The 15,954-nt window shown below is 46.3% G+C and overlaps 1 protein-coding gene across 1 annotated transcript in view; it reads right to left on the bottom strand.

Moving 5' to 3' along the window:
- The window catches only part of LOC148140606 (cytochrome P450 2K1-like), a 34,177-nt gene extending 25,685 nt beyond the window's left edge, over positions 1–8,492 (bottom strand). Inside the window, exons 1-2 of the mRNA XM_087978895.1 lie at positions 8,266–8,492; positions 5,408–5,570 (exon numbers count right to left, since the gene is read on the bottom strand). Coding sequence (XP_087835021.1) covers positions 5,408–5,570; positions 8,266–8,457 — 355 coding nt within the window. The 5' untranslated portion in view covers positions 8,458–8,492. The remainder of the gene's footprint in view (positions 1–5,407; positions 5,571–8,265) is intronic.
- Positions 8,493–15,954: the final 7,462 nt, after the last annotated feature.

Here is a 15,954-nt window from a genome sequence, read left to right as displayed (position 1 = left end):
ATGCAGCTGAACCAAAGTCTTGTACAATTTTAACATGACTTGCCAGCTCTTATACTCAATACCCCGTCCGATGAAGGCAAGCATACCATATGTCTTCTTGACCATTCTATCCACTTGTGTAGTCACCTTCAGGGTACAATGGACCTGAGCTCCCAGATCTCTCTCTATTTACAGTATAGTTCGCTCTAGAATTAGATCTTCCAAAGTGTATCACCTCACATTTGCCTGGATTGAACTCCATCTGCCACTTCTCTGCCCAATACTCCAGTCTATCTATATTCTTCTGTATGCTTTAGCAGTCCTTTATGCTTTCTGCTACTCCACCAATCTTCCTGTCATCTGCAAACTTACTGATCAGACCACCAATGTCCTCTTCCAGATCATTTATGTATATCACAAACAACAGTGGCCCCAGCACTGATCCCCGTGGAACACCACTGATCCCTTTCTCCATTTTGAGAAACTTCATCGACTACTACTCTCTGTCTCCTGTTGTTCAACCAGTTCTTTATCCACCAAGCTAGAACACCCTGCACACCATGTGACTTCACTTTCTCCATTAGTTTACCATGGGGAACCTTATCAAACACCTTACTAAAGTCTATGTGTCTGACATCTACAGCCCTTCCTTCATCTGTCAACTTGGTCACTTCCTCAAACTCAGTTAAGTTGGTAACAGATCTCCCCCACACAAAACCATATTGCCTCTCACTGATAAGCCCATTCTCTTCTAAATATAAATAGATCCAATCCTCAGTACCTTCTCTCACAACTTTCCCAGCACTGACATCAGGCTCATTGGTCTGTACTTACCTGGAATATCCCTACTAACCTTCTTGAACAGGGGGTCAACATTAGCAATTCTCCAGTCCTCCAGCACTTCACCTGTGTTTAAGAATGCTCCAAAGATATCTGAGGAGAAAGTGAGGTCTGCAGATGCTGGAGATCAAAGTTGAAACTTTATTGCTGGAACAGCACAGCAGGTCAGGCAGCATCCAGGGAACAGGAGATTCGACGTTTCGGGCACAGGCCCTTCTTCAGGAAGATATCTGTCCAAAGATATCTGTCAGGGCCCCAGCTATTTCCTCTCTCACCTCCCTTAGCAACATGGGATAGATCCCATCTGGTCCTGAGGATTTGTCCACCTTAATATCCTTTAGCCTACCCAACACATCCTCCCTCCTTATGTCAAGGTGATCCAGAGTAAACAAACTCCTTACCTCTAATCTCAACATTAATCATGACCCTCACCTCAGTGAGCACTGATGCAAAGTAATCACTGAGAATCTCACCCATTTTCTCAGGTTCGACACACAACCTTCCTTCCTTATCCTTTAGTGGACCAACCCTTTCTCTAGTTACTCTCTTGCCTCTTATATATGAACAAAAGGCCTTGGGATTCTCCCGAATTCTACTCACTAAAGTTATTTCATGACTCCTTTCAGCCCGCTTGATTCCTCATTTAATATTGGGCCTACCCTCCGATATTCCTCCAAAACATGTTCTGTTCTGAGCTGTCTGGACAGCTTCCCTTTTCCTCTTGGCTAGTCGCACAATTTCTCTGTCATCCACAGTTCACAAATCTTGCCTTTCCTATCACTTGTTTTCAAAGGGACATGCCTATCCTTCACTATCTTCAACCTATCTTTGAAAGCCTCCCACAAATCAAATGTGGATTCTCTTCAAATAGCTGTCCCTAATCTACATTTTACAGCTCCTGCCAAATTTTGATATAATTGGCCTTGGCCCAGTTTAGTACTCTTCCCTTAGGACCACTCTCATCTTTGTCTACGAGTATTCTAAAACTTACACAATTGTGGTCACTATTCCCAAAGAAGTCCCCCACTGCAACTTCTATCACCTGGCCTGGCTTATTCCCCAACACCAGGTCCAATATGGCCCCTTCCCTTGTTGGTTTATTGACATACTGCTCTAGAAAACTTTCCTGGATGCTCCTTACAAGTTCTGCCCCATCCTGACCTCTGACACTGAGTGTATCCCAGTTAAGATTTGGAAAATTAAAATCTCCCATCACCACTACGCGATTGCCTCGACATCTTTCCATAACCTGTTTACCTATTTGTTCTTCTACCTCACGTTCACTGCTGGGAGGCCTGTAGGACAGCCCCAACAATGTAACTGCACCCTTCTTATTTCTCAGTTCAACCCATAATGCCTCACTGCTCAAGCCCTCCATAGTGTCCTCCTTTAGCACAGCTGTGATATCATCCCTGACCAGCAATGCAACTCCTCCTTCCTCCCCCTTTTACTTCCCTCCCTGTCCTGTCTGAAGCATCTTTATCCTGGAACATTTAGTTGCCAATCACGCCCTTCCTTCAACCAAGTCTCTGCGATCGCAATAATGTCATACTCCCAGACACCAATCCAAGCCCTAAGTCCATCTGCCTTACCCACTATACTCCTTGCATTAAAGCATATGCACCTTAGAACACCTGTTCCTTTGTATTCATCTGCCCTCTGCCTACTCTTCCCCTTGGTAATGCTAACTTCATGATCCTGTTCCTTACAGTCTCTATTTTCCACCTTACTGTCTATTAGTCTTCTCTTCAGCTTCCCAGCCCCTTGCCACATTAGTTTAAACCCTCCCCAACAGCAGTAGCAAAAACTCCCCCAAGGACATTCGTTCCAGTCTGGTTCAGGTGTAGACGGTCCAATTTGTAATAGTCCCACCTTCCCCAGAACAGGTCCCAATGTCCCACAGATCTGAACCCCTCCCCCCTACACCATCCCTCAAGCCACATGTTCATCCTGCCTATTCTTTCATTTCTACCCTGGCGAGCACGTGGCACTGGTAGCAATCCTGAGATCACTACCTTTGAGGTCCTCCACTTTAACTTCTCTCCGAGCTTCCTGAATTCTGCTTTCAGGACCTCATCTCGCTTTCTACTTGTATCATTGGTGCCAATATGCACCACGACAACTGGCTGTCCACCCTCCCCTTTCAGAATGCTCTGCAACCGATCGCTGACATCCCTGACCCAAGCACCTGGGAGGCAACATACCACCTGGGAGTGTCGTTTGCGGCCACGGAACCACCTACCTACTTCCCTGGCAATAGAATCCCCGATGACTATGGCCCTACGAGTCTTTTTCCCGCCCTTCTGAACAGCAGTGCCCACCATGGTGCCATGATCCTGGCCATTGCTGCCCTCCCCTGGTGAGCCATCTCCCCAACAGGATCCAAAACAGTATACCTGTTTCGGAGGAAGATGACTGAAGGGGACACCTGCACTGCCTTCCTACTCTTTTTCTGCCTTTTGGTCACCCATTCACTGTCTCCCTCAGCAATTCTAACCTGCGGTGTGACCAGTTCACTAAACGTGCTATCCACAACCTCCTCAGCATCGCGGATGCTCCACAGTGAGTCCATCTGCAGCTCCAGAGCCGTCATGCGGTCAAACACGAGCTGCATCTGGACACACGCACAAAAAAAAAGTGCAGTGGCTTGTTACTGATTCAGACCAATACGGGAGGGATGAAGTTCCCAGGGATATCTCAGAAACAGCAAACGGATCATTGCTATTCAGGAACTGAGCTGAGCTTTCTGATATCTGATATTTGTCGCAGATATATATTTCACAAAGATACCGGGGAACATCTTATTTCAACACCATCTGAGCAAACGGGCAAATGGGTTAACCATCTTATCTCAGACACCCTCTTCAAGAATGTGGCACACCTATCCAATCATCTTAGACACCCTCTTCAAGAATGTGGCACACCTATCCAATCATCTAAGACAGTCTCTTCAAGAATGTGGCACACCTATCCAATCATCTTAGACAGTCTCTTCAAGAATGTGGCACACCTATCCAATCATCTTAGACAGTCTCTTCAAGAATGTGGCACACCTATCCAATCATGTCACACATTTCTGAAGCCACAGTACTCCCCTCACACAACAAACGGGGCAAATTTGACAATTGTCAGGTTAATAATGGCAGTGAGAGACAGACGCAACATGGAAAATTAATAGGAGGGCTGATTGCTTTAATGCAATTGATGTGGATTCAGAGACTTCCAAAAGACCTTGGACAAAATGTCAAGCTGCAGGCTTGTTGCCAGAGTAACGCCCCATGGAATAAAAGAGACAATGACAATGTGGAGTTTGACCATGTGGGAAATTAGACACTGCTGCGATTGCAGGAAAGTTGATTGCAGGAAAGTTGATAGTGGGAGTTGTCCAAGGGTTGGTCCTGGGACCAATGCGTCTCTTGATACATATTAATGACTAAGACTTAAATGGACAGGGCACAATTTAAATATTTGAAGATTAAACCAAAATTGGGACGTATCCTGAACAGCGATAATGATAAAGGAGATGCAAAATGAATTAAAGGATGCAATTCTGAGGGAAGCACAAGTACAGAGAAACTGGGAGAACTGAGGTTAGGAGTCGGGAGGTCATGTTCCAGCTGTACAGGACATTGGTTAGGCCACTTTTGGAATACTGCGTTCAATACCTACTTGGCAGGGAAGATACCATGGTCAATTGGTGTTCCTGCTGTAGGAAAGATGTTGTGAAACTTGAAAAGGTTCACCAAAGATTTACAAGGATGTTGCCAGGGTTGGACGATTTGAGCTACAGGGAGAGACTGAATAGGCTGGGGCTGTTTTCCTTGGACCATTAGAGGCTGAGGGGTGACCTTAGAGAGTTTTATGAAATCATGAGGGGCATGGATAGGGTAAATACACAAGGTCTTTTCCCTGGGTTGGGGGAGTCCAGAACTAGAGGGCATAGGTTTAAGATGAGAGGAGAAAAATGTATGCAGGACTAACTTGGTATGGAGTGATATGGGCCTGGTGCTGGCAGGTGGAACTAGATTGGGTTGGGATATCTGGTCGGCATGGACGGGTTGGACCGAAAGGTCTGTTTCCATGTTGTACATCTCTATGACTCTTTGACTCTCTGAGTTGTTCAAGCAAATGTTACATTATACCTTGTTCAGAACACTTGGTGCTGTGTCAGATTGTTCTGCTGGCTTTCAGCTCTCTTAAAGGTACAGTACACCCACATCTTCATAACAAGGGTGAGAAATTTGGAGAATAACAAATCAAGAGGGGAACTGTGCCAGATCTCTGTTCCAAAATATTTCCTCCTATTTTTATTATTTTTTCTTTATTAATCCACGGGATGCGGGTGTCACCGGCCAGGCCAGCATTTATTACCCATCCCGAATTGCCCAGATGGAGTTAAGAGTCAACCACGTTGTTGTGGGTCTGGAGTCACATGTACGCCAGACCAGTTAAGTAGGTCAGATTCCTTTGCAAAAGGACATTAGTGAACCAGATGGGTTTTTCCAACAATCGACAATCTATCCCTGTGATGCATCAAGTTGAGAGAAATGAGGAGGACACCGAAGAAAAAGACGAAGTGTCAAGTTACCAGTTCGGAATGAATAATCGTCAAATATCGGGATGGGTGGCCTCCCACTGAATTGATCAGCGTGATTCACAAGAGCGTCTTTCACTGCGTCATAACCAGTCAACACCACTGCCTTCAGCGGCCCAAGCTCCACTGAAAATACATTTCCATATTTCTCTGCGAGCTAAAAAAAGAGAGAATTGTTTCATTAAGGTTTCATTCCTGGTCAGCTGTAAGAGGGAGAAAACAGATGAGAGAAAAATGGACAATTCCTTCAGCTTTAAATCCGAGCTCCCCAATCCGGTCCAGGGTCACATCTGTTCTGTTGTCGATTCCAGCAAAGTGACCCACAATTTGCATTCCACCTGCTTGACCCCCTGAAAACCACAAATCCATTCCATTTGCCGCTACAATCCATGTAAACGGATTGAAATTAGTCTGTTTTTAAAAAAATGCCCGACCAGCGAATCTGATATTTTGGCTGTGATCCCTCGCCGATAGCAAATGGGAACAAAATTTATGTAAATCAAACACTGGCAACATTGTGAAAATAATTATAAGTGACTTTGAGGAGGAAATGTTATCAGATCGATTGGACAGCAAGTCTTTAAAAATATAAGTTATCCCCACGCTCAATGGGACTAACCAACAGATGCTGTTCCACTTTGGAGTTGGATAAGTGAATGAATAGGAAACGTTTGGAGGGAGATGGGCCGGGAACAGGCAGGTGGGACTAGATTACTTTGGGATTATGGTCAGCATGGACTGGTTAGACTGAAGGGTCTACATCCGTGCTGTATGACTCGATGACAAAAACCCACATAACCTTCTCCATTCCTCCTCCATTCCCTCCTTGTCTTTCCCTGCAATCCACAAATATTTGATACCCAATCATGATTTTAGATTCAGTCGCCCCACATTACCATGAGACCATATTCTCACATGGCTTTCTACACCAGCACCTCACTGATCTTGCATTCACAGACAGACACAGTGACAGTAGTTTACTGCAATCCCTCTCACGCTAAATGGAAGCGATATCTTATCATTTGCTTTTACTCGATGATGTGGAGGTGCCGGTGTTGGACTGGGGTGAACAAAGTCAGAAGTCACATGACACCAGGTTATAGTCTAACAGGTTGTTTTGAAATCACAAGCTTTCACAGCGCTGCCCCTTCACCTGATGAAGGATCAATGCTTTGAAAGTTTGTGACCTCAGATAAACCTGTTGGACTGGAACCTGGTGTGAGGTACGCTTTTGCTCTCGTGCTGGCTGTCTCTTCCAATTCTCTGTTTATCTTGTGTTTTCCTCTGTAGTGTTATCTCCTTATTCTAATCCCCCTGAAAAGTGAATCTGAATCCTCCTTTCCTTGTGTTTCTTGTTATCCCAGTCCTCCTCATTGAGCCTCTCCTGAGCCCTCACCTTGTGCTGGTTTCAGCCTTCGCCTGGCGTTCCCAGAGGCCCCATCGCTCTCACTAGTCCCTCAGGGGGCCTTCCTCACTGCTCGCCAGGACCTCCTCGACTGTCTGGAGACTCCAGCTCTCCTGATGCAGCATGAGGCCTGCAGGCTGACCCACACAATGTCAATGCCCCTGTCCCCCGGGAGCTCCCAGCCCCACCCGTGTACCACAGTAATGCCGGCTGCTGCTCCAGCTCCAGAGCTGCTGCAGCTGGCAACATTTCCTGGGGGGGGTTCCCTCCACGGAACAGGATGTGAACCCCACAAAGACTGAGATGTCCTACCACGGCTCGATGAGGTAGTGTATCACAGAAATCAGGCTTTAACAAATAAAGATCCACCAGCGACTCACTTCCCTTCCCATTGCCCTGAAGTTATTTTTCAGGAAGGTTTGTTCAAATCTTCTACTTGACTCTCACTACGAAGGTGTCTCAGGTTTTAACTGGTTGAAAAAATCAGCACGCTTTAATGTTATTAGCTCTGGTCACATACAGTTAGATTTATTCCCTGTATGTAATTAGCTTAATTTTGAATGCAATTATCAATATTTTTAACAACTTATTCAGAGAAAATAATCAATTTCTTTAACAGATGAGGACACACCTCTGGAGCAGGTTGGATTTGAACCTGATATCACTGATATAATAAACCATCAAATCAGCTTTAGGGTTCCTGTAGTGTCCCTCCCCCTGTACCAGAAGGCCTGGGTTCAAGCCTCACCTGCTGCAGGGGTGTGTAGTAACATCTCTGAACAGGTTGGTTCCAAAACAAGTCAAATAGGCTTTAGGGCTTTTGTGGTACAGTGGGTAGTGTCCCTATCTCTGGGTCAGGGGGTTATGGGTTCAAGCCTCAGGTGTTCCAAGAATGTGTGCTACCATCTCTAAACAGGTTGATCCTGACAGCTGTGACACTTTACTGACAGTTCTGGCCCAGTGTATCCCGACCTTTGACCTCATTTCGAATCACGGGGAAAATAAGAGTGCAGCAAGAGGCCATTCAGCCCATCGTGTTCCAATTCCCTTTGAAGAAAAGCTCCAGTCAGCTTTTGGGTTCCTGTGGCGCAGTGGTAGTGACCCGACCTCTAATCCAGGTTCCAGGCTTTATCTCAATTATTGTGACTAGGTTTACTTTTTAGTTAACTAAATCAAATAATTACCAGCTTATTCATGCCGTGTAAATTGTTGTGAGGCGATATACCTCTGCAATTGTTTTTCCTCCCACTGAGTCCCGGATCAAAGTCTGAGCAAAGTTCAGAGATCGCAGGCCCAGATATAACAGATTCCCTGATCACGGATTCCAGATCTGTTTCAGGCTCTCTCCTTTTACGTCTCTCTCGGTCTCTGTGAGCTACACCTTGGGAGCTGTTCCTTCACACCGCCCCATCCCTCAGACATTCCCCGGTGAAGGATTCTCACTTACCCCCATGAGAGACCAGTCCAGCTTCTTGAGGTCCAGTTGGTGCAGGTTTCCGATCAGAGGAAGCGGGGTCGGTCCAGGAGGGAAATTCCTGGGAACTCTCCGCCGAATTACAGACATGACCAGGAAGAGAAAGAGGGCCAGCAGCGATAGGGCCGAGGTGTAGTCTGTGGGGAAGAGCTTGAGGAGAGCCATTGTGCCCAAGTGCCCACACACTAAGTGGAGCCACTGGTGTTCCTGATGTTATAATGTGGGCCGTCCTTCACTCCAACCCTCCACTTAATAGTTCTCAAAGAACCGCCTCATTTTGCTTCATCGCCTGTGTCTCTTTAACCCCCACCTTGCTGTGTGCTGGGCTATTAAATTAAACAGGTCGGTGTACATTCCCGGCGGGGAGTGGTGTTCAGGCACAGCAAGATTCCACTCAGAGAAAGTGCTGTCAATTTTCACAGCTGACTCTGGCTGAGCTTGTCTGGACAGGTTAACCTGACGTTATTTTATGGTAAGACTCTCATTCCCGGGATACGGGTTTCGATGAGATGTAAGGATATCTAGTCACCTCACACACATATAGCAAAGCAGGGAATTATATCTCCGCAGGTCTGCTGTTCCAAAGCACACCTTAAAGATTATTGACATCCATGTGGTGAATCGTTGCTTGGTCGTACAGTCTTGAGTATTCATAATAAAACAGACATTCTACTGAGGACTTGTACAAGTTATAGAGTCATACAACATGGAAACAGATCCTTCGGTCCAACCAGTCCTTGCCGACCATATTCCCAGACTAAACTCATCCCACCTGCCTGCGCTTGTCCATATCCCCAAACCATTTCCTATTCATCTACTTATCCAAATGCCTTTTAAACTTTGTAACTGTACCCATGTCCACCACTTGCTCTGGAAGTTCATTCTACACACAAATCACTTTCTGTGTAAAAGAGTTGCCTCTTTTTAAAATCTTCCTCCTCTCCAAACCTTTCCTATACATGTACCCATCCAGATGCCTTTTAAATGTTGCATTTGTAACAGCCTCCACCACTTCCTCTGGCAGCTCATTCCATACACGTATCACACTCTGTGTGAAAAAGTTGCCCCTCAGATCTCTTTGATATCTTTCCCCTAAACCTATGCCCTCTAGTTCTGGATTCCCGTAGAGAAAAGACTGTGTCTATTTATCCTATCCATGCCCCTCATGATTTTATAAACCTCTATAAGGTCACCCCTCAGCCTCCGATGTTCCAGGGAAAGCAGCCCCAGCCTGTTCAGCCTCTCCCTATAGCTCAAATCCTCCAACCGTGCCAACATCCTTGCAAATCTTTTCTGAAACATTTCAAGTTTCATAACAGCCTTCCAGTAGGAGGAAGACAAGAATTGAATGCAGTATTCCAAATGGGGCCTAACCAATGCCCTGTACAGGCACAGTGTGACCTCCCAAACTCCGATACTCAATGCACTGACCAATAAAGGTCAGCATACCAGATGCCTTCTTCACTATCCTGTCTACTTGGGAAGGAATATTACAGTCCCAATTCTCCTCTGATGCTGAGATGCTGTCACTTCTACTCAGCAATTCCAGAACGAGGGGAACCAGGATTTTCGACTAGATGAAGATGACTGGCAGAAGCTTGTGAATTTGGTTTAACTGTCAATGAGATCAGAGAGACTGAATGGCGTATGTAACTATGTTACAGAAGGTGCTTTCGCACTAGTGTTTACAAATGTAACCCTCGTTATGCTGCGGTGTAATCACACAATGTTCGATGTACTCCACAAAGACTTCCAGGCATTTCATCAGGACTTCACTCAGGCAGCCATTTCCTCATTGAAAAATGTTCAGCCAGTCCAGGTGATTCTCTCTCAACCAATCTCCCCCCAGCAAGCTTGGGCCCCAGCCTTTTACTGCAATCACTGGTTACTAAGCCAGCAGCTCTTCATAAGTGACCGGACCAGTTTACAGATTGAGGTTACAACTTCAGTTCCGGTGAAGTCCTGATGAAAGATCGGGAAGTCTTTGCGAAGTACATCGAACATTGTGTGATTACGCCGCAGCATCACGAGGGTTACATTTGTAAACACGTGTGCAAAAAGCAGGTTGAGATCAGGTCGAAGCAGTCATGGCCGTATTGGACAAACAGCCTGTTGTCCAGACCTTGTGGTTAGGGAGGGTGAACAGGGTGTCGTTTCAGTGAGGATCGAGTGAAAAAAGTGCACAAAAACACAGAAAAGGCTGTTGCCACTGCGGTCCTAACTTGCAACCGAGTAATCGCCACACAAAAAGAAATAAAGCCAGATTTTGTTTTGTAAATATATTTATTCGCAATTTTTTTTAACTTTACAAACATATAAAATTATTGGAAAAAAAATCAATCACAAATATCAGTATAATAAAAAGAAAAAAACACAAATGACAATACAACTACTATCTACTAACTACTAACCTACTCTATAATACAAAGCAAACCCTAACACTGTGCAAAGCAACACCAAAAAAAAAGAAAAAGCAAAAAAAAAACAAAAAACCCCACAAAATACAGAACAGCTATGCTCGGCACAAGGTTCCCAAACAAAGGAACGGGAGCATTGTATACAGACCCATATTAACTCGGGAGACCCCCTCCAGGGCCCAGGGCTTGACAAATCAAATCATCCTGGTTAAACAAATGCCCTAGTTAAGATAACTGATAAATCTATATCCAAATAACTCAAATAGGGCTGACATGTCTTATAAAAATGCTCTGTTGTGTGGTCCTTTATTGCTGGAACAGCACAGCAGGTCAGGCAGCATCCAGGGAACAGGAGATTCGACGTTTCGGGCACAGGCCCTTCCTCAGGGTCCTGAGGAAGGGCCTGTGCCCGAAACGTCGAATCTCCTGTTCCCTGGATGCTGCCTGACCTGCTGTGCTGTTCCAGCAATAAAGTTTCAACTTTGATCTCCAGCATCTGCAGACCTCACTTTCTCCCTGTTGTGTGGTCCACCATGTTTGTGAAAAAGCCCAAGGGAATGTGCTCCATAATTAATTTCTCCCATCCCATCAAGCCCGGCAGGTTCTCAGACACCCAATTCATCAGAATATTCTTCTGTGCACAGGATGCGAGAATATTAAATAGTTTCTTCCCATGCCCATTCTAAAGATGGTAAAAATGGTCTGTTGTGTGGTCCACCTGAAAAAAATGGAAAAGGTCTCTGCTGGGCAACCCATATTTGTGGCTCAGTTACTGCAATTTAGTAAGTTTGATGGGGGGGCCGCCCACGATGCCAGACAAAGGAACCAAACCATCCCATAAGCTTCCGCAGCGTTGACCTGGGAAACGTTATAGGGAGCATACGCATGGGAGAGAGAGAGAGACAACAAAGAACATCATAACCTCCCCCTCAAACAAGTCTCCCAAACTAGAAACTTCTCTTGCTGCCCATAGTTTGAACTCTGAGTCCATCATCCCTGGTGGGAACCCTGGCATGCCAACTATAGGTGTAAGTGGCGAAGTCTTGGATAAACAACCCTCACTCTGACGCATCGCCCTCCATGCCTTGACTGTACTAATGACTATGGGGTTCCAGCAGTGGTTCATAACTGGCCTCATCTTATCCATGAACAACAGGTTAATAAGAGGGCACTTTGCTTGGGAGGCCTCAATATCCAGCCATGTTGAGTTCGGATTGTTACCTACCCAATCACAGACAAAGGACAGCAGGGAACTCAATTGAAACCTCCTGATGTCTGGGAAATCTACTCCTCCCCCTCCTTGAGGCAACTGCAATTTAGTAAGTTTGATGGGGGGGCCGCCCACGATGCCAGACAAAGGAACCAAACCATCCCATAAGCTTCCGCAGCGTTGACCTGGGAAACGTTATAGGGAGCATACGCATGGGAGAGAGAGAGAGACAACAAAGAACATCCACAAAATTTACCATCAGAAAATCCAGTTATTAAAAAAAAGGAACAACTTATTCCAAAGTCTTTTCCTCCCTTTCCAAAAAGGAAATTATTAGGGAGAAAGAAAGGAATAAAAAAAATAGAAAAGAGAATAAACATTAACCATATTCTTCAGGCCAATCCGTCTATTTTAAAGTGTCCACAAAGGTTTCAGCCTTATCCGCCGAGTCAAATGTATAAACTGAGTCCTCGTGGCTGAAACGAAGTACTGTGGGGTATCTCATAGAGTACTGGATGCCCAGGTTCCTCAGCCTCTTTTTTACTTCATCGAAGGACTTCCTCTTTCAGGTTACAGCTGCTGAAAAATCCTGGAAAAACATGATTTTTGACCCCTTGCACACCAGTGCCTGTGGATCTTTTCCCAGGATCTGGAAGCTTCTATGACTTTTTGCTTGTCTTTATATGAGTGAAAGTGCACTAGGACCGGGCGGGGATACTGCACCGGCCCTGCCCTGCCCTTTCTCTCTGAAGCCTGCTGGACTCAATGTGAAGGCCGAAAAACTTTGGCAGCCAGTTTTCAAAGAAGCTGACTGGCTGCTCACCTTCCTCACTTTCAGACAATTCGGAGATTTATCTTCCGACCTTGATTTTCGAGACATCGATATGGTTTCGCACCTCTCGCTTCAGCACCTGAATCCGACTGGATGAGGACTCCATCGCAGCTTCCGAGGCCTTAGTTCGACCCTCCACTTCCTCCAGCCTCTCCCCAAGTCCCTGGATTTCCTGTTCGTGCTTCTGCAGCATGGATGCTATAGGTTGGACCTGGGCACGAATCTCCCCACGGATTTCCTCAATCACAGCCGCAACTTTCAAGGTAAGTCTCCCCATCACCGCAGCCAATTCCTGTGAGTCTGTCAGGTCCCCGGGGCAGGGGGGAGTCAGGAGAGGCTGCTGCTGCTGCTTCTGCAGTCTCTGGTGTTGTAGGTACTGCAGGGGAGTGTCCTCCCTGCTGCAATTTGCCATCCTTCCCACTCCCAGATCTTAACAAATATGTGTTCTGTAAGGTTTTAAACTAATATTTCCGCCACATAAGTTGGCCAGGGATGGCAAAACACACCGGTGTGCCTTGGCTGTTAGGCAGAGCTGTCCACAACAGTTCTACAGAATCGCTGCCATCTTGCTGAGTCAAAGCCAGATATTTAAATAGATCGTGGACTCGTTCCTGTTTTTAAAGGAATCCAACAGTTATCCAGGACAGTCTAGGGACTAATCGAGTTGGACCGAAGGGTCTGTTTCTGTGCTGTACAGCTCTATGTCTCGAAAGCTACAGCTACAGAGGTTGTCAGGAGAATTACTTGCTGTATCCATCTGCCACAATGTCATTTGTTTGAAAAAAAATAATGTATTCTTTCAGCCTCCTGGGCCAGTCCTCGTTGGCAGAATCGAACAAGTCCAACTTGCCAAACAAAGGCCTGATGTTGGGAATGCTTATCCCAGATGACTGTTGTGAGCGAGTTTTTTCAGAGTGTGCTTTAGTCTCGGTGTCACTGATATAACTCCCTGGAAGTTGGTATCCCATCACCAAGTCACCCTTTATTTACACATGAGCAGTCTTTGACTGTAAAACGTGGGGGGGTGATGGCCTAGTGATATTATCACTGGACTGTTCATCCAGAGGACCTGGGTTCAAATCCTGAGATGGCAGATGAGAGAATATCAATTCAATTTAAAAAAAGCTAGAATTTAAAGATTAATGATGATCAGGAATCTATTGTCAATAATGGGGGGAAAATCCCATCTTGTTCACTCATGCCATCCTTACCTGGTCCGGCCGACATGTGACTCCAGCCCATTGCTCCCCCACACCAAACCACCAACCCCCAGTGGTTAGACTCCCTACAGTGCGGGATCAAGCCCTTCGGCCCAACAAGTCCACACCGACCCTCAGAAGAGGAACCCACCCAGACCCATTTCCCCTTACCCTATTGCTCCATATTTACCCCTGACTAAAGCACATAACCTGAACACTACGGGCAATTTAGGTTGGTACAGCAGCTCGTTGGATTGTGGGAGGAAACCGGAGCACCTGGAGGAAACCCACACAGACACGGGGAGAATGTGCAAACTCCGCACAGGCAGTCACCCAAGGGTGAGATCGAACCCAGTCTCTGGCACTGTGAGGCAGCAGTGTTAACCACTGGGCCACCATGACACCAACTCTGAACAATTAAGGATGGGCAATAAATGCTGCCCTAGCCAGTGATGCCCTTATCCAATGAATGAAAAAGCAATGTGCAGTCTCACACAGAGTCAGAAACTTACCCTTTTTATCTGTCAGCCAGGGCTCCCTGGTTAGACAGCCCCAATCAGGGAACCCAGATTCTATGAGGTCGAGCTGGCTGACCTTGTTACAATCAGCACATTCTCCGTCACCAGACCACTCTGAGCAACTTACAACCAAACAAGGCAATCTTTTCAGTGAATCCACTGTTGCAACAAAGAAAACATCACAACTAACATCACTGAAAGCATATGGCAGCATGGTAGCTCAATGGTTAGCACTGCTGCTTCACAGCACCAGAGACACAGGTTCGATCCCAGCCTCGGGTGACTGTCTGTGTGGAGTTTGCACATTCTCCTTGTGTCTGCGCAGGTTTCCTCTGCATGCTCCGGTTTCCTCCCACAGTCCAAAGATGTGCAGGTTAGGGTCGATTGGCCATGCTAAATTGTCCCATGGTGTTCAGGGGCGTGTAGGTTAGATGCATTATTTTGGGGTAAATGTAGAGTAATAGGGTAGGGGGAATGAGTCTGTGTAGGTTACTTTTTGGAGGGTCAGTGTGGACTTGTTGGGCCAAATTTCCACACTGTAGGGATTCAATGAATTTGTGCTCCATAAGCTCCCACACACAGCGACGTGGTAAAGATCAGATTATTTGTGTTCTGGGTTTGCAGTTTGGATTGTGAGATAAATATTGGCTGTGACACTGGGCAGATTTTCCGTGCTGTTTCTTTCGATTGCAAACTCTGGGCTGTAATCCAGCTCAGCTGTGTGGTGTTGTACCAGGTGTTTGGTACCGAAAAGGGGAGAATGAGCTCAGGAACTGAGTGGCCCTGGCATGACCCAAACTGGGGGCATTGGTGAGCAGCCGATTACTAAGGACGGGTGACTTGGTGGCATTGCACTTATCCTGGGATCCCGACCGAAGCCAAGAAACCATCTCAGCTCAGTCATACTGCCCTCCATTTGCAGCAGCAGCGGGAGCAGTGAGAGCAAGGACCAGGGGGTTGCTGGGAAGGTCAGTTCTCCTCTTAAATACCCACCTCGTGAACAGGCAGAGCCAAGGCCAAACAGGGGTGGACATGGATACAGGGATTGCTGGGCACGTGAACCGATATATTCGAGCTGTGGCTAAACCCGAGACACTGTCCGTGCAGCATCTCCCACCCATCCTCCTCCTCTAACCAAAAAAAAGACTGTGTGTGGGAGGGTTGATAAGTTAAGCCATTTTTTTGTTGTTTTCTCATTTATTCAATCTCTCTTGGCAATTCAGAGCAGTTGGGACGGAGGCTAGGACAGTTGCATGCTCCTCTTGCAGGATGTGGAAGGTAAGGGTCACCACTGGTGTCCCTGCTGACTTCACCTGTGTGAGGTGAATCCATCTCCAGCTCCTCACAGACCACATTCGGGAACTGGAGCTGGAGCTGGATGACCTTCGGATCATTCGGGAGGCTGAGGGGATGATAGAGAGGAGTTATAGGGGGATAGTCACATCTAAGTTACAGGATAAAGGTAGCTGGGTGACCATCAGGAGAG

The sequence above is a fragment of the Chiloscyllium plagiosum genome, unplaced genomic scaffold (assembly GCF_037043375.1).
Source record: "Chiloscyllium plagiosum isolate Xiang-an unplaced genomic scaffold, Cpla_swu_hap1 HiC_scaffold_35, whole genome shotgun sequence".
Classification (NCBI taxonomy): domain Eukaryota; kingdom Metazoa; phylum Chordata; class Chondrichthyes; order Orectolobiformes; family Hemiscylliidae; genus Chiloscyllium; species Chiloscyllium plagiosum.
The sequence above is the reverse complement of the archived record's forward strand: the minus strand, read 5'-3'. Positions and strand labels throughout refer to the sequence as shown.